Source organism: Capsella rubella, unplaced genomic scaffold (assembly GCF_000375325.1).
Source record: "Capsella rubella cultivar Monte Gargano unplaced genomic scaffold, Caprub1_0 scaffold_5, whole genome shotgun sequence".
Taxonomy (NCBI): Eukaryota; Viridiplantae; Streptophyta; class Magnoliopsida; order Brassicales; family Brassicaceae; genus Capsella; species Capsella rubella.
The window spans coordinates 3,925,668-3,950,212 of NW_006238919.1; the positions used below are offsets into that span (position 1 = coordinate 3,925,668).

The 24,545-nt window shown below is 39.8% G+C and overlaps 5 protein-coding genes across 5 annotated transcripts; 4 read left to right on the forward strand and 1 right to left on the reverse strand.

Annotated features, from left to right (window-relative positions):
• LOC17886481 (COBRA-like protein 2) lies at positions 1–2,265 on the forward strand. Its single transcript, XM_006290948.2, has 6 exons — positions 1–171; positions 402–481; positions 562–1,018; positions 1,120–1,276; positions 1,357–1,625; positions 1,709–2,265. Exons 1-6 carry the CDS (start codon positions 99–101, stop codon positions 1,990–1,992), a joined length of 1,320 nt encoding a protein of 439 aa, XP_006291010.2. The 5' UTR covers positions 1–98; the 3' UTR covers positions 1,993–2,265.
• Positions 2,266–4,503: 2,238 nt separating this feature from the next.
• LOC17886649 (putative F-box protein At3g29830) lies at positions 4,504–6,637 on the forward strand. Its single transcript, XM_023783489.1, is given in 4 exon segments — positions 4,504–4,630; positions 4,633–5,378; positions 6,067–6,240; positions 6,347–6,637. Coding segments are annotated over 4 exon segments (1,338 nt in total).
• A 4,763-nt stretch (positions 6,638–11,400) lies between these two features.
• LOC17886794 lies at positions 11,401–13,495 on the forward strand. The gene is made up of 5 exons (XM_006292205.2): positions 11,401–11,584; positions 11,657–11,767; positions 11,843–12,357; positions 12,425–13,028; positions 13,290–13,495. The coding sequence occupies exons 1-5, from the start codon at positions 11,401–11,403 to the stop codon at positions 13,493–13,495; spliced, it is 1,620 nt and encodes a 539-aa protein (XP_006292267.2).
• Positions 13,496–17,392: 3,897 nt separating this feature from the next.
• LOC111830467 lies at positions 17,393–17,992 on the reverse strand. The gene has a single exon (XM_023782339.1). It carries the CDS (start codon positions 17,990–17,992, stop codon positions 17,393–17,395), a length of 600 nt encoding a protein of 199 aa, XP_023638107.1.
• A 4,701-nt stretch (positions 17,993–22,693) lies between these two features.
• LOC111830747 lies at positions 22,694–23,307 on the forward strand. Its single transcript, XM_023783484.1, has 2 exons — positions 22,694–22,778; positions 23,144–23,307. Exons 1-2 carry the CDS (start codon positions 22,711–22,713, stop codon positions 23,292–23,294), a joined length of 219 nt encoding a protein of 72 aa, XP_023639252.1. The 5' UTR covers positions 22,694–22,710; the 3' UTR covers positions 23,295–23,307.
• Positions 23,308–24,545: the final 1,238 nt, after the last annotated feature.

A 24,545-nucleotide genomic window follows, 5' to 3' on the forward strand; every position in this document is an offset into this window, starting at 1 on the left:
TCTTCTCTCTCCTCTCTCTCTCTTTCTCACATCTTCGAGAAGTTTCCGCCGGCGGGAGAGATCAAAGAAACGGTTTGCTCGCTCAGAGATCAGAGAAAATGGACATTCACTTGTCAAGATTATCTGTTTTGCTTTTGTTTCTCTGTTCTTGGATTAGTTTCACCACAACAGGTTTGGTTTCATTGTTCTGTCCGAAACAAGAACTTTACACTTTTGTCTCTTTTGCATTCTCTGATAAAATTATAATTCTCTTAATGATGATGGTGATGATGATGATGATGATGGTTTAGGGTTTTAAATTTTCGAGTTTTAATCTTTAACCAATTGATAAGTTCTTTATATGGGTTGGTTCTGTTTTGTGGTTATGAGCTTACTCAGTTGATTTTATCTTGTCAACACAGAAGCTTATGATGCACTTGATCCAAATGGAAATATTACTATAAAATGGGATATTATGTCATGGACTCCTGATGGTTATGTGGTAAGAACTCTTGTAACTTCACTATACTATATCACATTGTTATAGGAAAATGTTTATTTATATGATTTTTTGGGGTGTAGGCTGTTGTGACAATCTTCAATTTCCAACAATACCGTCACATTGAGGCGCCGGGGTGGCAATTGGGATGGAGTTGGAGGAAGAAGGAAGTGATATGGAGTATGGTTGGTGCACAAGCAACAGAACAAGGAGATTGTTCTAAGTTCAAGGGTAACATTCCTCATTGCTGCAAGAAAACTCCGGCTATTGTTGACTTGTTACCTGGTACTCCTTATACCCAACAGATATCAAACTGTTGTAGAGGCGGTGTAATTAGCTCGTGGGCACAAGATCCCGCAACCGCGGTTTCTTCTTTTCAGATTAGTGTTGGCCAATCTGGAACGACTAATACGACTGTTAGAGCGCCTAGGAACATTACTTTAAAGGGACCAGGACCTGGTTACACTTGTGGTCCTGCGCAACTCGTTAGGCCTAGCAAATTTATATCTGCGGATAAACGAAGAAAGACTCAGGCCTTGTGTAAGTTTAGCTTTTGTTTGTGTGTTGCATATCTAATGCTTCCATATAAGTAATATGTTCTTACTTCTAATTAAACCTTTCTTGTTGTTTTTCTTTGGTAGTGACATGGAACATTACGTGCACTTATTCGCAGTTTCTAGCACGGAAGACTCCGACTTGTTGTGTCTCACTCACATCCTTCTATAATGAAACTATAGTACCATGCCCAACTTGTTCTTGTGGATGTCAAAATAGTTCTCAACCTGATTCATGTCTCGAGTAAGTTCCTTATCTATAGATATCTCAATCTTGGTTTTGTTAGTTTTTAAATTTCTTTTCTAATACATTTCTTGCGACAGCCCCAAGATAGCTTCGGTAGTACCTGCTTCAAGAAAGAACAGCCTAGAACCGCTTTTGCAATGTACGAAGCATATGTGTCCCATCCGAGTTCATTGGCATGTCAAAACTAACTACAAAGAGTACTGGCGAGTGAAAGTCGCAATCACAAACTTCAACTACAATATGAACTACTCGCAATGGAACTTAGTCGTTCAGCATCCAAACTTCGACAATCTTACTCAGCTTTTCAGCTTTAACTACAAAGCTCTTAATCCTTACGCTCGCATAAGTAAGTCCTTAGCTTGCTACTTTCCAATTTTCTCATTTACATTTCTTTCTCTTGTTCCCATCTTTTGGATTCATATATCGTAGATGACACGGCCATGCTCTGGGGAATCAAGTTCTACAACGACTTGTTGAGCCAAGCTGGTCCAGTAGGCAATGTACAATCAGAGCTTCTCTTCCAAAAGAACCCATTGGAGTTCACATTCGAGAAAGGATGGGTGTTTCCGAGGCGCATTTACTTCAACGGTGATAACTGTGTCATGCCATCTCCAGACTCTTATCCATGGCTTCCCAACGCTACTCCAAAACTTGCAACCTCGTCATTTATTATACTTCTCATCACTTTCTTTTCTTTCTTGATTCTTATGTGAAGGGATCACTCACAGTCGACAAAAATCGCGCTTTTGACCTGGTTCATACTTCAGAGACCGGGCAGGACTAAGTTTGGGATTACATATATATACTCTTCTTGACATGTTTTGTGATGTTTAACATTACAATTGTGAGTTAATGTGAGTGTGTTAATAAGCATCATTCTTTGTACTATCTAAAATATGATATAGATCAGTATTGTAGATTTAGTTTCCTTATTTTGTTTATCATCTGTTAATACACCCTATGTGTTATAACTGATAAGCAAGACATGATGTATTGTAATCACTGAAGACAAAAAAAAAGAATAACTCAATTATGTTTCAGCGAATCTTTATTATCGACACTAGGATATAACCGGCCGTATTCCGCGAGACAATTTTATTTGTTTATTTCTTTTGAAAATGATATTATATTTTTTAATATTTCTTATTAATCCATCTTTATATGATGGGTTTCTTAGAAAATCGGGAATTTACATATTGAAAGTTTTTACAAATTTTGAAGAGAATAAAATTTTTATTTTTTATGTTTTTGAGAAATTTTTGCCTTGAATTTTTTTTTGTTCTTTATCTTTTTTTAAAACATATTATAGAAATTAAAAAAATAATAATAATAAGTCGAGGTTAGTCCACTATGCTTTTTCATAAACATCATTCTATTTTTAATTAAAATTTTTTGAGGCTTTGAGTATACTATACTAGTATTCTTATCAAGTTATCTTAAATAAATTCTTATAAGTTCATTACTTTTCCAAGTTATTTTCGTTTTCACTTCGGATAAAATTTTTTAAATTACAACGATAAATACTAGATATCCATTTAAATTAGTTTTAAATCCCTTATATTGTTACTTTGAACTTCAAAATTCATTGTTTATTGGTTAATATCAGTGATAAGTAATTATAGAAATTTGATGTCAAAATATAATTGATCAACGACACATGTAAAATTCATATTTTATTAGTTGTTCTTTTTATCACAAAAATAAAAATAAAAAATATTTTAATGTGTCGAAATCTTAAATAGCTAACTTAACATGTGTCGCAATCACATTAATAACAAACTTTTAAATCAATCTTTATATAAAAGATAACTTGACATATTATTTTTATTTTATCAGTGATTGTCATCAATCCTCAAAAGTTTGGTAGTATTTACAAAATATATAGATTCACTAAATGTTAAACTATATAGTAATAATATTTCATTTTTTTTAGAAAAAAATAAATCTCAATCAACCCCTCCTTGACCACCAATATATCTTTCTCTTTTTGGGCAAAAAAAAGTAGACAATAGCTAAGAAAAGATTACTTACCTTTCATGTATCAAAATATATATTATTCTGAATATGACTCATCAAAAATCTACAAATTAGCTTATTTCATTGAATCTACATGTTCATATATATGATTAACAAGTGAGGGAGGATTGTGATACTAACAAATCTACAAACAATTCACATTTTCAGAAGAACAAAAAAAACGAAACCTCTTGAGATTGTGACGAGTCAGAAGCGTGGGTGGACAATAAGTTTCAGGTGCGTGATCCTGGTTTCCAAGTCAAAAAAAAAAAAAAAAAAAAATTGTTCATTTGAAATATGATTCTTTTTACCAGTATGTGTAATAATCATTTTTTCGAAATCGTGTAAAATAATATCATAGCAAAAATTTGAAAAAAACTTATTAAATCTTTGTTATGGATGAAAATGTGTTTATAATATCGTGTAAAATAATATCATAGCAAAAATGTGTTTATTAAAATCTTTATGGAGAAAAACATCACCATTTTATGAAACTATAGGGAAAGAGATTATCGATTTGCGTATAGATTACATAAACAAAATATTCTTACAATAATGTGTAGTCTTTGATTTGAGATTTTAGGTTTTATAAAATATTAGAAAATGAAGTGAAAAGATGACAAAGTTTTGCTTTAAAAAAAAGTTACACAAAGGTCAAAAATCCATTTTAAACCGAAACCTTCTTAGTAATAAAGAGAACTAATCCTTAAGAGGATGTACAGATCTATGGATCCCAAACCTCTTAGTCATAAAGATAACTAATCGTTAAGAGGATGTAAGGATCCATGGATCCCAACTCTTAGTCATAAAGAGAACTAATCGTGAAGAGGGTGTAAGAATCCATGGATCCCGAACCTCTTAGTCATAAGAGCGCAAAAAATACGAAAACCAAACTAAGGAAGATGGTCATTCGTCTGCAAATAGTATATGTAACCAAGCTAGATAACTACTTTAAGTTATAGCTAATAAGATAAAAGAATTACATACGATATAGTAGACTGAGAAAGGAAATAGATTTAGGTTAAACAACATTGTAATTAAGCCAGTTTAAATATGTATTATACCGAATATAATTAGGTTTAAAGCCTTTGTTGTGTTGATGGACTGAGTTCTAGTTTCTTAATTTTCTTCCATGCATTTTAACATCCATTGTTAACTGTCCTCTTCATTTATGACAGATATTTCCAAGTGGTGAGATTTGAAAAAGAATGGATTCATCACTTAACCCAAACGACATAATATCAAGATTACCGGATGTAGTTCTTGTTGTGATTCTTTCTTTCTTATCCTTCAAGGATAATGTAAAGACGAGTCTTCTCTCAAGGAGGTGGAGGAATAATCTGCCTCCGGCTACCAAGCCAAAAAGGTTTCATTTGTTCTCTATATGCTCCAATGGATCTCTAGAGTAAACATTCAGGTTATAGAGAGTTTTGAGATTTGTCTCTATAATCCGGTGGGCTTCAAGGCAGAGATTAAGTCTCTGGTTGAGTTTGCAATCTCAAGAAGAGTGAAGAAGTTAGTTCTTGATTTCTTAAGCCCTTTTTGGAAAACCATATTCAATGTGTGGAAATATGATGACATCGTTTTTGAATTGCCTGAACTTGTTTACATTGCACCAACCCTCGAAGTATTGAAGCTTTATGCATGCAAGATTGACGCCTCTAGGCTCGCAAACCCAAGGCTAAGAAAGCTCTCCCTTGGTTGGTTGCGACTCCAAACGATAGAATCTATTCTATCAAAGTGTCCTTTGCTTGAGAGTCTTAGTCTCAGCTATTGTTATGACCTTGATGAGATGATTCATACTGGACAAATCCGAGAAGTGATCTTCGAGAGCATTGCTACCCCTTACATGCATTGTTCGCTTAACCTACCCAATGTAGAATTCTTCAAGTACTCCGGGAATGTCATGAACATTCATATTGAGAAAGTGAATAGGATGTTGAAAGAAGTGTCCTTGAATTTTGGGGTGGAAAATGAATATGAAGATCCATTCGATCCAAACGAAGCTGGAGAAGTTCTTTCTCATCTCCTTAACGATCTTCGATCTTCAAAGAAATTAACTGTTTCCCCGTATCTCCTTGAGGTATGTATTTTTAACAATTGCAATATAAACTATATGTTACATTAGGACACATTACATCATTCTTTAGCAGTGTTCTAAAATATAGTTGTATGCATGTTGTACGGTGGGAAAACCGCACTGTATTATATGTATACAATGTTGAAAATTATACAAATTCCTATATAAAACCTTTATACAAAATATATATGATAAATTCTGCATATATAGCTTTTAAAAGCTCATTAGCGAAAACTATTTCATGTTTAAAAATCGTATTTAAAAATGAAAGTTTTATTCTGATAACGTAACTCGCTAACGAAAGTTTGATTCTCACTTTTTAGCATTTTTTCTTTGATAGAAAAGCTAAGATCACCGCCACACTTGTTATAAAAACATATTTTTCGAATAAATTTTATATTTTATTTAAAAAGGAAAACTATGTCATTTTCTAAGTATTTTGAAAATTTTTTATTTTTAAAAAATATTAGTTTCGGTCAAAATATTAAAAAAAAAACATAACTTTATCATCCGCTTTTCCAATTACTTTCATGCTTCTTAGTTATTAAAAAAATTTAAATATTTGTAAAAATGAAAATTCATGTATTATACTTACATTTTATTGTTCTTATTAGTTTTAAATTTTGTAATTATATATGCATATCTTGACAAATCTTATGAGCTTATATGTTTTTGTTTTCTCTTATGAAAGGTGATACCAGAGTGTGACAATCCGGTTGATATGTTACGTGATGTGGAAACACAACATTTGGTGTTAGAAACGTATCTGCATGCAAATGAGTTCATGGGAATCAAACTCCTTATTGATCATTGTCCAAACTTAGAGACCCTCACTGTCAACATCCTTTCTCCAAAACCTTACCATGTAAGTTAACAAATATATTGAAATAACATATTAATAGACACACTACTCTATATAAATTCACGTTTACTTAGTATTATACTAATGATGCACATGATATATTTCATAGATGGCTTCACATGGTGCAATCAACTCAGAGACACTTTGGCCACCAAGTATCTCATTCAGGTGTTTGAGAAGGACTCTCAAGGTCCTGGTGGTTAGGCCTTTTTGTGGTAGCTGGATCGAGCGTCATTTGTTGGCCTATTTTGTTTGGCCGGAACATGGGGATGTATTGGAGAGAGTTGAACTTTACTTGCCAACTTGGTTGAATGAAACTCAAAGGATGTGGGCACGTTTTGGAGCTGATAGCTTGCAGAGCACTTCGAATCGCGTAAACGTTATTCTGTACAATGCTTGAAAAGTGCATTTTCATGATTTTTCATTGATGTTACAATGTTTGATTTATCGACTCTTAAGGTTGGAACTTTCAGTATCTTGGTTTGTGATGGATAAGAGCATTATAATAACTTTGTTTTGGTTTTTTAAGTAATAAATATTTGAGTAAGACTTTTCATTTTTACATTTTTTTTTAATTTCCTATTTGATTTTAACTGTAGTAGTTATTGTTATTTTGGTTTCTTTAGTACTAGAAATACTTATCAATTATAATATACTTAATTTCTCTAAATAATATTGAACAAATAAATGAACACGTGTTTTAAGGTTTAGGGTTAGCGTTTACGGTGAAAGATAATAATTGCTGAACATCAATTTTTAGTTTTATTTCCGAATGTAGAAAATTTTCAAAATATTTTTTCTACAAGTTCTTTTCTTATATATTCCTAATGATATATCATGGTATTTACGGCTTTTAACAATGATATAAATGCTTTTTATCGAGTCTTTCTATACTTTTTAGAGTCTTTTTGAGTCATTTCATGATTAAGAGCTATTTAGCATGGATTGGAGCTTTTTGGAGCATTTGGGAGCATTTGGGAGCATTTGGGAGCATTTGGAGAAGATGTGCCGTAGGAACGCACTCGAAGAGCATATTTGGTATGAGTGTCGATCGACACCAATATCTGACGGCAATTGAATTTCGCATCTTTTGGCAGTTATGAAGATTTGCATATTCGGCCCAGAAGTTTTCCTTATTTGCAATTAAACCCAGTTCGTGGTTTAGACTTATAGATTGAGTTTTTAGGGTTTTTTTAAGATTTATGCTTTATTCTATTGCAAAACATTGAGAGTTTTTGGAGAGAGAGAGATCAGAATTCCCTGTAAAGAGAAGATTTCAATACTCCTTTGTTTCTCTATTCAGTTTCTTAATCTATATTATTCAGTTCATGATGTTTGCTTCTTACATGATATATGAGTAGTCTTCTTTGTTAGGGTTGGGGATTCTCATTAGAGATTTCATGACTTGTTAGGTAGATTTGTTAGATTAGGATTCACCATCTTAATTGTTCTTCACCATAGGTTGTTCTTAATGCTAGTTTTAGATTGATCACCTAAAGTCTAGATATTATGATGATTTGACATGAGAGTGTGATTAGTTATCTGAAAGAACCTAGGGTGAGCAAAATACTTATTCGCAAAGAGATTTGGTTTAGGGATTTTGTGAACATATCAAACTTATATGCTAATGCTGGTTTAGAACTTTAGAATTTAGCAAAGAAATTTGGAGTTCTAGTTTTAAATTTAGATAATCATCGCAGCAAAAGCTGGTAGATTTTACATTAGTGATTAGAGTTCAAGAACGGTGCTTAATCTGAATCATAATTTATTAATTTATTTAATTTGATTGATTTTCTGAGAATCCCCGAGCCTAGCGTTTTCTCATATTGTTTTAAAACCCAATCTTTATTTTAATTTGCTGTTTTTAATATTACAACCTTGCTCGCTTAGCTTAATTTTAATACCTAATATTTATTGTGTAATCTTTGAGTCTTTGTGAATTCGATCCCTAAGTACTACAATGATATCTTAATTGAGAGAGTAGCTCATGGCAAATTTGAGCCGATCACCTAACGTAGTCAATTTTTGACACTTTTTCAGTTATACCACTTTCAGATTACTCTTGTGAACAGAACTAATCATGAACATATTATTCTAATTTTTTTCAAGTCATCTTATTCCTTCACTCCATCTTGCTTATACACATAATCACATCGTCACCATCGCAGTAACTTTCCTGCTGAATGGTTGTAACGTTAGAGTTTCAGTTTCTAAATAATCATACAAATGTGCTACAAGTACACAGAAAAATATAGTAGTATTTGAGGTCTCGATTCGATTCCACAAAACAACATTTTAATTTGTTTTGTGTGCTATAACAAAACAAATTAATTAGGCTTGAACAAGCTGTAAGGAAAAATTTACTAGTTTTTTTTATCTCTTATCTCAAAAAATGCAAATGTAAAACTGGATTACCACGCACGCAAAGTTTGTACTGTTCCACACTCTGTTAAGTATGTAAACAATTTTTCTCATGACCGGCTCATTTGAACCAATCTTATAGTTTCTATGTTAACCAAAAGAAAATGTGGTTGTTACAAAAAACGCTATAAGGGTTTTTGGTTAGTGATTGCAGAGAAATGTAAACAGATGCAACAAGGTAAAAATATATATACAAGAATTAAAGATATTAGAGCATCTATTGTGTCTAAAAACAGTATGAGTCTCTTAATTTAATCATTTTATAATAAAGGAATATTTATCTATTTAAGTCTTAATTAAATTAAAAAAATAAAAGTTAATCCCTCATGTGAAAGCATATGCCAGACAAGTTTCTCTATGTTGGTTTAGGACACCATCCGAATTCCGAGCAGAATAGTGACATATCAAGCTGCTCCATCATTTAGGTAAAATCACGTGAACCCTCCTCCCTTGTTGTTTGTACACGGGGGGTGATAACAATAATACGAGAGTTTGGGGACGATACGAAACTAATTCCTTTATTAACGTTTAAATGAGATCCGGGGTTACAAGAGTAAGTCCTGCTACGACACTTATAGACTAACTGCCGAGCCAAGAACCTATACGAAATGGAAAGACAAACGCGAGGGAGCGGATGGCTCAATCGCAATTCTACAAAACAGAAGGACAAAACACAAGAGACTCGTCGTTAGGCAGCGATTCTCTTATTATCTGGGTAATATCCTCTGAATCGATCCCTGTTCCAAGCAATGATTCAATGCATTTATAGTGGCACAGAAACCTAGAAATTCATTGTGTCTCTCTTGCGAATGACGATTTTGCCCTCAGGAGCTTGATGGGCTTTTAAGCATAAGGAAGGCCCTCTTTTATTCCATGGACTTATGTTTTGTGTCCACTAATACCTAAGGGCTATTGCCCATATCCAACAATAGTCCCCCCCCCTTAGTCCGATATGCGAGAGCTTGCTTGAGCTTGACGGGCTTTGTCTTTAGCGATATTGGTATGTTAGTTGACACAAAACGGTGTTGACGTCGTCGTTCTCGAGATCGGGATTTTCTCGATACGAATAGTGGCTTGACACGTTTTTCGAGAAGAGCGGATCATTCTCAGAAAATTTTTACGACTCGGCACAACTTTCGAGAAGAGCGTATCATTCTCGGAAAATTATTGCGACTTGGCAAAACTTTCGAGAAGAGCGTATCATTCTCGGAAAAATTTTACGACTTGGCACACTTTTCGAGAAGAGCGTATCATTCTCGGAAAATGTTTACGACTTGGCAAAATTTTCGAGAAGAGCGTATCATTCTCGGAAATTTTTTACGACTCAGCACGTTTTTGGATGCACGAAAGCTTGTTGAGCAGCAGAAATATGGTCTGATTTATTTACCTCAGTAAATGTGATAGTCCCCCACTATATATATGTCACCTTCTACTCCTTTCTTCATTTTCCTCACTTTTCACTGTTTGGTAAAGGTAAAATCCTCTCTCTTTTCTTATCTTTTTCACTTTTTTTTGTTTTTTTTGGACGGTGGTGCTTGTTGGTTGTGTGGGAAATCGACGAGGACAAAGGCTTGGTTCGGTTGTCTTGATTCGGCGGAGGAGATCAGTTCGGCAGGGCGGCCTGGCTCGGCGGAGCTGCTTGGTTTCGTGAGCTAGTTCGGCGGAAAAAGCTCGTTCGGCCGGCGTCATTGGTTCGGCGGTGCCTCTTGTTTGGCGGTGCCTCTGGTTCGGCGAGAAAGAGGGTCTGGTTTGGCCGTCGTCCTTGGCTCGGCAAAGAGGAGCTGGCTCGGCGGATTTCGTTTGTCAGAGAACCATTTCGACGGACCCGTTGGTTTTGCTCGAAGACGAGCTTGATTTGATGGAGTGAAGTTGGCTCGGCGAAACCTGTTAGTTTGGAGGCTTGTACCGGTTTGGCGGCGTGTACCCGGTTTGGCGGATCCGTTAGTGTTGGCGAGGGTGTGACGTTTGTGGTGTTTGTTCGGCCGTGGGACAAGAAGGTGACGTTTGTGGCGTTGGTTCGGCCGAGGGAACTTGATTTGGCGGGAGAGAGCTTGGAGCCGGTTCGGCGAGGCCCGGGTCGATTCGTAAGCATGTCTTGGGGAAATCCTCTCTATTTGAATGCGTCCTTAGAGGAGTTTCAGCAACAACACGGGGGATTGAGTCTTATCGACGCGTGATTTCGCTGAGGTTTCGGGTGATATCGAGGACGAGTCTTCCGGAGAGCTGTATGACCTTCTTCAAACGACCGTTCCCGTCCCGAGACATGGCATTGGGAAGTCTATGGATCGTCTCGTCAATCCGAATGCCGTCGGGGGTGCCTCTAGGGGAGCTTCTCGTCGGTCAGTCGTTCTTGGACTTTATGCCGCGGACGGACCTTTATCCGGCGTTTGGGCTACAAATTCTTCCTCGATGGACCATGGATCATCATTGTGCACTCCTGACTCGTTGAGGGCTATGCTCGACGCATGTGATATTCTGGGTGACGTGGAGGTTAGGAAACCAAAATCTTACGAACGACCGTGGACTCCGCCGGATGGCCACGTGTGCGTATACGAACCTTATTTCACCGAAGTCGGGTTGTGGTTTCCTATTCCCGAGTTTATCACAAGTTATTGCACAAGACGTGGCATAGCCCTTTCTCAGCTCACCGTTACTTCGATTCGCAATGCGGTGGCCTTGGTGATTTTGGCGGCTTCTTGTGGCGTCGCTGTTGACGTTGATCTTTTCGAGTAAGCGACCGTTATGGCAAGTGCTAAAGATAACCCGGGGTTAGTTAGCGCAAATGCGTTGCCTGGTCATAAGTTTTGTGGTGAAGTGCCGAGCAAGGTCCGCGATTGGCGTCGACTGTATTTCTACTTGAAAGTTGACGAAGATACGATTTGTGACTTTACTTCTCCTTATTCTGTGGAATGGAATTTATCTCCTGGTAGATTTCGCGTGATTTGGAAATCATGAAGTGTTTTGACGTTGTTTTCTGATTTTCCCTTTGTGCTTGCAGTTCCGGTGAAGGGGCCCCGTAGGAGTTCGAGGAAATTTTCTCCGGATCTCCGAAAGATCTTAGAGAAAGGAACTTTGTCGTGGCCCGCCATTCTCTCGCATTATCGCACTTGTGAGGTTCACGTCTTTTATCTTTTCATTCTCTTTCGTTTTCTGTCTCGTCTTTTGACATTTTTGTGTTTTATAGGTTCGACGAATTGCCTTTGGATGGGTACCTGTCATATCCCGAGTTATGCTGATGAGTTTGGAGAGGATGACGTGCCATGCACCGATCCTCAGATTGAGCTTGGGCTGAGGGAGATGGCTGACGAGCCTCTTCTTTATCACTCTGCGGGTACCGACTGTGATGTTCACGTCGTCGAACCAACCGGCGACTCGCGTCGAGCCAGATCGGCTGAAGTCAACGCTGCTCGTGCTGGGAAGAAAGTCTCGAGGTCGGCGAGTGGTAGCGCGCCTCCTTCGTCTGGGAGCCCGTTGAATGCTCCTCGGGGAGATGTTCGTGAGGCGCCTATTCGAGCGGCTGCTGAGGGCGTTGATCACTCCTCCTACAGCTACAGCGTTAGGGACCAGATGCTTTGCACCAACGGAGCTGCGTGTGCCGGTCTTACCAGCAAAATACGTGGTGATTTTCCTCAGCTTCCTTCCGTCGGGTCTCTTCTCGGGCAGGAGCTCTACGAAGATTGGGCTTGTGAGCAAGTCAAGGTTCGTGCTTGTACTTCGCGTTGTTTTTTGATGATGGTATTATTTTTGACTTTGATTTCATTGGCAGAACATAAGCAGGACGAATCACCTTGTCGGCTTTTATGAGGAGAGGTCGAGGGCAGCGATGCGGGAGGTTAACTTGACTAGGGCCTCATTAGAGACCGTAAAAAGGTCTGACCAGAGTCATCTGAGAAACCTTGGTTCGGAGAAAGGAAAGTCTGGGATGCTTTCGGAACAGCTCAAGGAGACCAAGGGAATGCTTACCTCCAAGACGGCTAGGTTGAGGAGGTCTCGTGAGCAGGGGATCGCGGCCGAGCGTCGGAAGGTTGGAGAAGAGATCGTAGAATATCGTTCTCGCATCGACATGTTGAGTAGGCACGTCGTTGGTCTTCGAGCCCAAAAGGATCCTCTTCTGATTCTCAGTCAAGTGAAGGGAACCCAAAAGTGCCTGCAAAAGCTTATCACTGAAGGCATATCTCCATTAGATAAGATGGGGAAGCTGACAGCGGATCGTGCTAAGTGGCAGTCTATTGCTGACGGTATCGCAGTTCCTGCAATTCTCGAAGGCGATCTTGACTTCTTCCCGGAGTTTATATCGGATTCTTCGAGGATGCCACCGCCAGCCGAGAGGCAAGGTGCAGAGGAAGCAGATGGCGCTGAGGGCGGAGGAGGTGATCTCGACTGAGGGTGTTGCTGTATTTATTGCATTTTCTTTATTTTGGCGATGTAGTTTTTTGTCCGGCATTTTAGCATGTTGTGGTTTGTCGGATCGGCGTTTGTATTCGTGATCCTCTGTTGGATCTTATGGTTTTGAACATATGTTGTTGTTTGTTTGGTCGAACTTGATGAACGTTGAATTTCCAGAGTTTGCTTGTTTGTTCTATGTTGGCTATATTTTTCGTAGATTTGCTTGCGATGTTGTGACGCAACAGGTTATGTAGGCGGTCTCGGCTTAATTTTGAGCGAGGGATCATTAGCAGTTTCGCTTGGTTCCGGGACATATTTAGCGGGGCGAGACGTCTCTCGGCTTACCCTGTTACGTGCTCCTCGGAACGCTAAGCTGAAGGAGCAGACGAAGCGGACTCGTCGTACTAATTGGGTGGGCTCCGGTGTCCGGCTTATCCCATTGGCTGCTTGAGGTCGACGAGAGCGTGCGAACCGGAGCTCGGCTTATTGGCCCTGCCGCCTGCTAGCTGGTGTGCGAGACTGGGCTCGGCTTTGTCTTTACAAAGTAAAGATGTGGATTATTTCACCACTGCGTCCATGTGGAACGCGTTTGGTAATCGAACTCATAGCTAGGGAGACGATGTTTGAGCTTGTCGATCTTTTGGGGGGGACTCATCCGAAAGAGCTCGTTGAGCATCGCTTGCTGAATCACTTTTTTTTTTTTTTAAAGTTATAGCTGTGATTTGTTAAAAGCTGCCTACGTACCCTTGCGAAGGGATCAAGCCATTCGTAGTTCATATTGCGAGCGTAGTTCATATTGCGAGCTCGGTTGATCGAGCTTCTTCTTTTTTTTTTTTTTTTTTTGGTGTCGTTGTGGCGCTTAATAGTAGTAACGTTTGAGGTTACTGGAGTTCCATGAACGAGGAACTGGCGTGCCGTCCATTGTTAGGAGTTCGTAAACTCCAGGTTTGACGATTTTAGAGATAAGGTAGGGTCTTTCCCAATGCGCTCCGAGTTTGCCAGCTTTGAGTTCGGCCGTGTTCTCGAAGACCTTGCGGAGAACTAAATTGCCTTCATCGAAGTGACGGGCCTTGACTTTCTTGTTATAAAATTTTGCTGCGGCTTGTTGGTAATTTTGGATGCGGAGGAGTGCCTTGTCTCGCTCTTCCTCGACGCCATCGAGGCTGTCACGCAACATTGAGCTGTTCAATGCGGGGTCGTGCACAAGCATTGAACGGCGGAGTGTTGGAATTTCTACTTCGGCTGGTGCGAACGCTTCCATGCCATAGGCGAGTGAAAAAGAGGTTCTCCCGGTGGATCGTCGTGGCGAAGTGCGATGTGACCACAAAACACCGTCTAGTTCGTCAGCCCAGATCCCTTTCTTCTCTTTAAGGCGTTTTTTGATTCCTCTATAATCGTTTTATTTGTTGCCTCAGCTTGGCCATTTCCTTGCGGATATCTGGGGGTGGACTTGCTTAGACGAATTCGCCAACGTGAACAAAATCCTTCGAACTGCAGCGAAGTGAATTGGGTACCGTTATCTGTGACGATTTCGTAGGGAAGCCCGTGCCGACATATTATATTTTTCCAAACAAAAATTTGTACTTCTTTCGATTGGATTCGGGCATAAGATTCGGCTTCGACCCACTTAGTGAAATAATCCGTCATGATGAGGATGTATTTCTTTTGGCGAGATGCTGGTAGGGGACTGACGATGTCCATTGCCCAACGCATGAATGGATATGGCTGTGAGGCTGTCCGGAGAAGTTTGGTTGGAGCGTGGATAAGAGGGGCGTGCCGTTGACATTTTTCACACTTTGCGTCGAAGTTTTCACAATCGGAGTTCATAGTTATCCAAAAGTGGCCAGTTTTACTGATCCGGAAGGCTAGAGCATGGCCGCCAAAATGATTGCCACCGGCGCCTTCGTGAACCTCGCGCATAATATCGTTTGTTTCATCAGGGCCGACGCAGGTGAGGAATGCTGAGGCCGTATAACGAAATTGATCACCTTTTAAAACTGTGTACTGAGCGCTTCGTGTACGCAAGCGCCGTGCTTCCCACTTGTCAGCGGGCATTATGCCGTTAACGATATAAAGAATTATTTCGGTGCGCCAATCCGAAGAAGTTGGGGGCGGGGCCGCTATAGCCGCGTCGGGTGGATGGTTCGCGGGGCTTGTGGGACATGTATTGCTTGTTGCACGCCGTCGGTAATTGCGAGAACTGGTCTGAGACTTGTGTTTTTTGGTGTCGAAGTTGGGTTTACATTTGTCAAGTCTGCGCTTGTGGCGCGACTAACCGAGGTCGAATATACAGCCGGTGTGACAAGTTTTGCAGAGGCCGGATAGATAACCAGGGCGGTGGCGTTCGCAGTAGTAGGTGTGCTGACTTTGACAGTAGATTCCGTAAGGTCCGATTTTCCAAGTGGTGTATCCAAGGGTGTTAACATGGCGAGATCAATGCTTGGTTTATCTATGCTCTCGACGGGTATGACGCGTCGAAGATCTGGGTCCGACGTGGAGGCTAGGGTCGCAAGCGCGTCGGCTGGTGCGTTATCTCTGCGCGGGATCTTGATGAATTCGAACAGATCAAATGTTTTGGAAAGCTCGCGTACGATCTTTAGGTATGCGTCCATTTGATTGTTTTTGGCCGTGTAGTCGCCGCTGAATTGATTGGCGACGAGCTGGGAGTCAAAATAGGCTTGAAACACCGATACCCGCGAGTCGGACGCCGGCGATTAGTGCTTCGTATTCCGCTTCGTTGTTCGAAGCTGCGAATGCGAGTCGAATCGATTGCTCTAATAACTCTCCTGTTGGACACTGCAGGTGTATTCCGATGCCCGATCCGTGTTTTGAAGCTGCTCCATCGACGCACAAAGTCCATTTTTTGTTTGGCGATACCCCTTGCTCGAGGACTGGTGAAAGTTCAACGAGGAAGTCGGCGAGGACCTGAGATTTAGCGTAAGTTCGGTATTTGTACTCTATATCGTATTCTCCAAGTTCGATAGCCCACTTTGCGAGCCGACCGGATTGGCTCGGGGACTGAAGAATTATCCGCAGCGGTTGGTTAGTGAGGACTTCTACGGAGTGTGACTGAAAGTATGGCCTGAGCTTTCGCGCTAAGATTACAACTGCGTACGTGAGCTTCTCGGGAGTGGGATAGCGAAGTTCAGCACCGTCTAAAGTCTTACTAACGTAAAAGATTGGGTGTTGCTCGCCGCGATCTTCTTTTACAAGAACGCCGCTAGCTGCTAGAGTACAGGTGGAGATGAAAGATAGTCTTTGAGTTGTTTAAAAGCTTCCTCGCACTTGTCATCCCACTCGAACCGTTTGTTGCTTCGCAGCAACTGGTAGAACGGAAGGCATTTGTCAGTTGACTGTGATATGAATCGATTTAGTGCTGCGGTGCGTCCGGTGAGACGTTGTACTTCGCGAGTGTTTCGCGGAGACGGCAGGCTGATGATCGCGGAGATCTGCGTAGGATTTGCTTCGATGCCTCTTTGGGTTACAAGGTATCCAAGGAACTCTCTAGACTTTACACCAAAGGTACATTTAGCGGGGTTTAGCTTCATGTTGTATTTGTTCAATACCTCTAAACATTGTTGTAAGTGTGAGACGTGTTCGGCGGATCTTGTGGATTTGTCGAGCATGACGTCAATGTACACTTCCATCGTTTTGCCGAGTTGGCTCGCGAACATTCGATTCACCAGTCGTTGGTATGTGGCATCACCTTATAACAATAGGTTCCTTGTTTGGTGATAAATGCAGTCTTTTCCCGGCCGTTTTTGTGCATAAAGATCTGATTGTAACCAGAAAACGCATCCTTGAAAGAGAGGAGTTCATTTCCAGCGGTTGTTTCGACGAGCTGATCAATATATGGAAGGGGAAAACTGTCTTTCGGGCACGCTTTGTTGAGATCCGTGAAATCCACACAGACCTGCCACTTGCCATTTTTCTTATTGACAACGACGGGGTTGCTCAGCCATTCGGGATACCGGACTTCCATTATAGAATCTGCGTCGAGCAGCTTACGGACCTCCTCGTTTACTGTAGCGGCGCGATCGTGACCCAACTTCCTTCGCTTTTGTTTGATGGGTTTATAGGTAGGATCAACGTTCAATTCGTTACATGTGACATTTGGATAAATGACGGGCATGTCGTCGAGCGTCCATGGAAAATTAGCAGAGTTTTGTTGTAGAAACTTTACGAGTTCTTCTCTTAACGGGAGTGACAGATCGGCTCCTATTCCTACGCAGCGCGCTGGATCGGTTGTGTCGATGTTAACCTAGTCAATTAGTTCTTTGTGCGGAGCTTGTCTCGCATCCCTTTTCGGAGTTGGTTCAGAAATGACAAACATTCGCTGGGCGTTTGCTCAAGCATTACGGAGCAGTCTCTCGACGATAAAGCAGGTTCGCGCAATCAGCGGATCACCGTGCAAAGTGTAGATTCCTCGCTGCGTCGGGAACTTGACGCACTGATGATATGTTGACGGTACGGCTTTCATCCTATGCAACCAAGGGGTTCCAAGAATAACGTTGTACACGATTGGTTTGTCGACAATGGCGAAGTTAAAGCATTGCATCGTTCCCCCAACGTAGATTGGCAACATTATCGTGCCTGCAGTCATAACTGTGTCCCCGTCGAACACATAACTGGTTAAGGGCAGTGTGTTGTGCTCGGCAAGACGCAAATCGACCCCCATCCGAATCAATACGTCTTTGAAAATAACGTTCACTGAGCTTCCAGTATCGATTAAGATTTTTGTGACCACACTTTCTCCAATTGCCAGTTCGACAACCAGCGGGTCATTGTTGGGGCCTGTTTGTAGGGCGTCCACCTCGGTGAATGTGATTGGGTCGTAGTATTCGACTTCCGGACTGCTCCTCGTGAGCCAACTGCGACTGTTTTCACCTTGTCGGTGGTATGCTCGTATTGTGCGAACGGAGTCGTTGCATGTTGTGAGACCGCCCATTATCATATCTACGCGTTGCCGGCCGGCATACGCGTCGTCAATTGGTGGAAATTTTTTTTTTTGCTTTAGGGGAGGTGGGGGCCGAGCATTTTGGGGGGCGCGGGGTTCTTCTTCAATTTGTTTGCCGTCGCGCCGGTGGTGTTGCAAATCATCTCCAACGTATGAGTTTTCTCGATGGGACAACGCTTGGCGCCGTTCTCTTTCAATGTCGAAATCTCCATTCCGGAACTTCTCGAGGAGCAGCGCTTGCAATTATCGGCATTCTTCGGTAGAATGGCCAGCGAATTTGTGGAACTCACAATACCCACGTTTCGAATTAACTGTGCCCGAGTCGCGGTACCGCTTGTTCCAAAGCTTATTGCCGTTTGGTTTTTGCTCTTGGCCGTTGACGGCAAAGGTGGTGGGTTTTCGCGTTTTGTCATTCCGGGCATACTCCCGATCATAGTGCTGACGTGGTTCGACATAGTCTTCTGATACTTTGGTCTCTGGCGCCTTAGATTTTGGGACGGGGGCCTTGGTATGTCGCTCCACTCTTGCTGCCTTCTCTTCCTCGATTTCAATATATCGACCGGCTTTGCGTATCGAGTCGTCGAGGGTAGCAGGCTGTGCGATGATGAGGTCGTCGCGAAATCTTGAGCCGAAAAGCAGTGGGTTCTTGAGAGCTGCGATAGCCGCGTCGTCAGCTATGGATATCGTACTAACAACTTTTTTGAACTTTTCCATAATATCCCGGAGTTATGGATATCGTACTAACAACTTCTGATACATGGTCCAGAGGTCGGCATTTGTTGCGCCGTGCTTCATGAAAACCATGTGGTGCTGGAGAAACGCTTTCGTGAGGTCGTAATAACTGTCGAGTGAGTTATACTCGAGGCGAGAGAACCAGTTCAGAGCTGCTCTGGTGAGATGCTCTACGAGTAGTTAACAACTTTTGGTGTTGATCTGCTCGGGCGTGAAGTATGCGCGATCGATTGCCAATTGGATTGATCTTAAGAATTCTTGGGGGTCGGTGAAACCATCGTAAGGAAATATCTTCATTTTAGTGATGTGATGGACGTGTATGTCCGTGATCCGGGTCGTAAATGGAGACAGTTGCATTTGTTCAAGCACCTTTTCTAGATCGGGAGCCGTGCTGGCATGTCGCACCTTGGAAGACAGCTTCTTGACCTGCGCTTGCAGTTGTACGAATTCCTGGTTACGGGCCTAACTTTCCTCGCTAGCAGGTCGGCTGGTTAGGCGTCTCCCGATTGTCGGGTGCTGCTCGCTGCGTAGGAGGCGGTCGCTTGCCCGATTCCGACTGCTTGGTCGATGCTCATGCTGGAGTTCGTCGAGAGAACCCACAACGATCGACGCCGGTTGGCGTCTTCGTCCCTCATCACGCTCGGCTAACAGATTGGGCGGAGGGGACGTTTCTTCCAGGCGAGATCCGTGAGCTCGAGAGCTTCGCCTATGACGCCGAAGTCGATCAATCTTGCTCCTTGTAAGTGCGTTTGCCTCTCCTAACGCGTTAATTCTTTCAGAAGTTCGTACGTCCTGGTCGTCGAGACAATCGAGTATAGTCTGCATTAGGTCGTCGAGGTGTGTACCGCGGTTGGCGGTTGTTCCAGCGTTGGGTGCAATGCGCACGGGTCGCATGTTTTCTGGCTCGGCGCGCACTTGCTCAGCTCGATGATTAGGCAATCTTTGCCCTGGCTCGGCAGTTTCAGCCTCGGCAATCTCCGGCTCGGCGCGCTCCAACTCGGGCCGTCGGTTTGGCGGTCTACGTGTTGGCGCCTCGGTTGCTGTCTCGGCAGTCTCTGGTTCGACGCGCTCCAACTCGGGCCGTTGGTTCGGCGGTCTACGTCTTGGCGCCTCGGTTGCTGTCTCGGCAGTCTCCGGTTCGGCGCGCTCCAACTCGACGTTCGCTGGTTCGGTGCATGCTGCTGCTCCAGAAGGATGTGGTAAGTGAGTCGTTCGTGCTCGCCGTTGTCCCCATAGGGTACGCTCTGGAGACAGGACAGGTGCGCCGGGGTCTGGACGTCGGGAGGTGTCCGTTCCTCGGTCGCTGGATGAGCTCGCGTCAGACATGTTGCTTTGGATTCTTCGGGAAGCTCTTGGATCTTCGGGGTCGTCAAGGAAGGAGTGTCTCATATAGCCCCACGGTGGGCGCCAATTGTTTGTACACGGGGGTTGGGGGGGGGGGGTGATAACAATAATAGAGAGTTTGGGGACGATACGAAACTAATTCCTTTATTAACGTTTAAATGAGATCCGGAGTTACAAGAGTAAGTCCTGCTACGACAGTTATAGACTAACTGCCGAGCCAAGAACATATACGAAATGGAAAGACAAACGCGAGAGAGCGGATGGCTCAATCGCAATTCTACAAAACAGAAGGACAAAACACAAGAGAGTCGTCGTTAGGCAGCGATTCTCTTATTCTCTGGGTAATATCTTCTGGATCGATCCCTGTTCCAAGCAATGATTCAATGCATTTATAGTGGCACAGAAACCTAGAAATTCCTTGTGTCTCCCTTGCGAATGACGATTTTGCCCTCGGGAGCTTGATGGGCTTTTAAGCATAAGGAAGGCCCTCTTTTATTCCATGGACTTATGTTTTGTGTCCACTAATACCTAAAGGCTATTGCCCATATCCAACACTTGTGGAGAGATCCTTTCCATGTCACTTAGCTCTCTCAAAGTGGTTTGTGTCGGGAGTCTATGAAGCTAAAAACGCTCTCTTCAAACATCACAAATTCTTTTGATAGTGACTTATATTAATTTCCCTGAAGGATTCACAGAAGTGTATTTGACACACCATGATCTCGTTTATGGCATGTTGCGATGTAGCCTTTGTCTCGGAGCGTCTATGGAGCAATCACCGAAGATTAATGTTTTGTCAAATCTATCTTTCTATCCTTGGTGTAAGCTTGTGTTTCATTTGTTCTTTGTACGCAACGACTAGGTTGAAGACTAAATATATAATAAGTTGTCTGCCCAAAAAAACAATAACCTAGAGAAATCACATGAGGATATGAAAAATTTGACTTTTACAAATGCGACTATATTGATCTTAAACACGGATGTAGAAAGAAAAAAAGCGATGTTATCAAAAGCTGTAGCATATAGATCAAGTTTACTAAATTATTTGCGTTAACATGATAAGATGCACAGCTCACCAAATATTAGTGATGGTTTTTTTAATACCGGAGAGAGGATCTAATCCGTAGGCAACTTTTTCAGGGATTAGTCTCGAGTTCTTCCATTGCCTTGAGGATTTACCCTAAATTATACTAAAAAAAAAACTACTAGTGATGATGCATGGTCAGATTTTTATTCCATGGAGTTTAAGGAACAGCACCAAACTCATAAAGGAAGGCAGCTAATTAACCATATTAGTTATTAACCTCCATGTAATTATCTCCTTAAGCTGATATGTTTGTTTAGACTAAAGCTGGTATCATTTCACAACTTTGAAAATATTAATTGACCTAGTCAAATTTTGAATAAAATGAAAGGTCAAACAGAAGGAAAGAAAATTTGACAAGGCTGAACCACCCACAGATTTGAGATAGTGGTATAAAGTCACAACTTTGGAAGCATATAAACAACATGTATAGAAATACATATTTTCAACAAAAAAAAAATATACTTTATAATATCTAGTAAGTAGATATATAACATTAAATATTTGAGGTTCCATCAAATTATTTTGATAATTTAAGGTTATCTCACTATAAATTTTGTAATTATCTTCAAAACTAAATATGTTGTCTACTGTATAATTTACGTTTTATATATCTGTTTTTAGTAGATTTATTACTTAATTAAAAAAAATCAGCATAAGAAGCCATAGTATATGAAACATGTTTATATCAAAAATAGTTTCAGTTATAAAATAGCAAATACTTCATACAGCACTAAAAATGAAATAAAAATTATTCATAAGTTAATGATAGATATTAGAAATTGAACCAATAGTCCTAGTTAGCAAGATCAGCCCACAGGAACAAGTCTGTGGGTTTTCAAATGTCAATGATGAGGGCTTATCTATTAGCATGTCAAGTCTCTCTACACTATATAATACCATCTACGTATTGTGATTCTCATTTCTTACACATAACCAAACTATATTATATACAAAAGAAAAACCTCAAAAGGTTGCAGTAAAACCAAGTTTGATAGTAAAACCAAGTTTGATATATCATCTTGAAATGGGGCGTTGGGTGAGACCTGAGGTAAGGAAAAATTATTATATAAAATTTCGTGTTTGTATTGTAATTTAAAATTATTTCTATGTATGTTTTATAATTCTTGTCAACAAATATAAATAAATAACCTGTTAAAAAAAAATATAAAAATAAATAATTAGGTCACCCTTTTAGTACTAGCTAGGTCCGATTGTTTTGTTCCATTGTTTTTGAAGAACCTTGTATCAAATCATAATTTTTAACTAATTAAGGTGAGAAATAAATAAAACTAATATTAGTTTTGATTCTTAGATTTAACAAAGAAGCAATTGTATTAGCATGTTGTTCTAGCTAGAACCAGATTGATTTGCTGAATTAGTTTTGTAGATAAAATTTACTTTCCGATTTTGACAATGATTTGAACTTGTTATTTTTAAAGTATTATTTTTAACGGATAAAAATCGAATATTTATCTTTGTTTGACGGTACGGTTATATTAATTTTTTTAACTGAAAACTAAAAAAATAGGTTTACCCTCTTCTTGGAGCAATGGGATTTGTGACATCCATGGTTGTGTTTCAACTCACAAGGAATGCATTGTTCAACCCTGACTGCAGGTTAATATTAATCGAATCGATTCTACTGTTATTATTATTTTTGCTAAATTAATATTTTTATTTTATGTAATAAATATTATTTTTACTTGATAGATAAAAAGGGTAAAACCTAAAGTTTATCATGAAAGATTGCAGTTTTGTAATATTGTCTTTCAAAAGAATTGAATAATTGGTCTAAAATGGATAAATAATTATTGTTAATCAACTGCTTTACATCTTTATTATTGGTGCATTATAGAAAAATTTAGTAACTAAATTTATGACATAATTAACTAATTTAACAGAAAAATTTTCGTTTATCAAATTTATAGATATATTATTTTTTGTACTAACATATATTATTTTTTTGAAAACAAAATTGACAGAATAAATAAAGATCATAGAAAAATGGGAATTCTAGAAAATGAAGAGGAAGGAGAAAAATATGCACAACACAATCTTCGCAAGTATCTGAGGACTCGTCCACCTCAAGTTATGCCTTCACTCAATCGTTTCTTCTCTGAAGTGGACAAATAAAAATTCTATTTACCTTCATGTCATTGTTAATTATTAAATAAAAGTCTACCAAAAATATAATTGAATAAAACTAAAATTTTCTTGTAAATAGTTTAATTTTGTGTTGTGAATTTGAGATAATTTTAGATCCTTGTTTGAGATATTTGGAATAAAATATTGGAAAATATTGGTGTGATTAACAGATGGGCTTATGAGGCTTCGCAATATGATGAATTGGGAAAAAAAATTTGGGCAAAAAAAAAAGGGAAACTTTAAAACTAAAAATATACAAATGTATTGATAGGCCTCGTAAACCCGAAGATGAGCTTTTTCATACATGGACAATTATACTATGTTGAATTCATATATTTGACTATTCCATATGCTACTAGATACATGTACTTTTAACCCATTTGTTTCATAGCTATTAAAATATAGTAGTATGTCTCATTAACAAATGGGTTTATGAGGCCTTGCAATTAAATTGTTTCTTAGCTATTAAAATACATGAGTTTTTCTTTTCTAATGTATTTTAAGCTTAAGTTCATCCATATATGTATTTAATTTCATATAGTGTTATTTGGAATGATATAACTTTAGTATAAACAACTATTTTTAAGTTGGAATAACAAAATAAAAATAAGTAATTATAAAAGATAAAGGTTAACTAATATATTTATCTAAAATCTATGTTGTAAGTCCTGACTTAATCAGAAAATAGATATTATATATCAATATCTTACTACTATTAAAAGAGAAGTACAAATATAATCATGGCTCAAAAATATCTACAATTCCTTCAATTACCCTTAATTAGTCTTATGGAAAAATAGTTTTATAAATTGGAGAGGGCATTTTTCGTCATTTCTGGGCAAAATTCCAAATGCTCCGACCCATCTATAACATAACCCGCTCGTATAAACAGGATTATTTGTTTCACACACACCCAGCGTTCGATCGGTAATAAAAATGATAGTTTGTTCATATAATATTGTTTTTGTAAGGGCTGGCCATTTAAAATGTTTTTTTTTTTGTAAGGGCTGACTAATTTAAGTATTTGTTATATAACATTGGCCTTTGATTTTCTGGTCCGTAAGGCCCAATGACAATTCTGCTTTAATGTTTTCAATTTTTTTGTAACAAATGGTTACTGTTTCGTTGACAATGTGAGTTTGTAGATGTCAGTGGAGATATGTGAGTTTGACACATAATTATAGCTGACACATAATTATAGCTGACACATTTCGTTGACACTTTTTTTTTTTTGTCTTT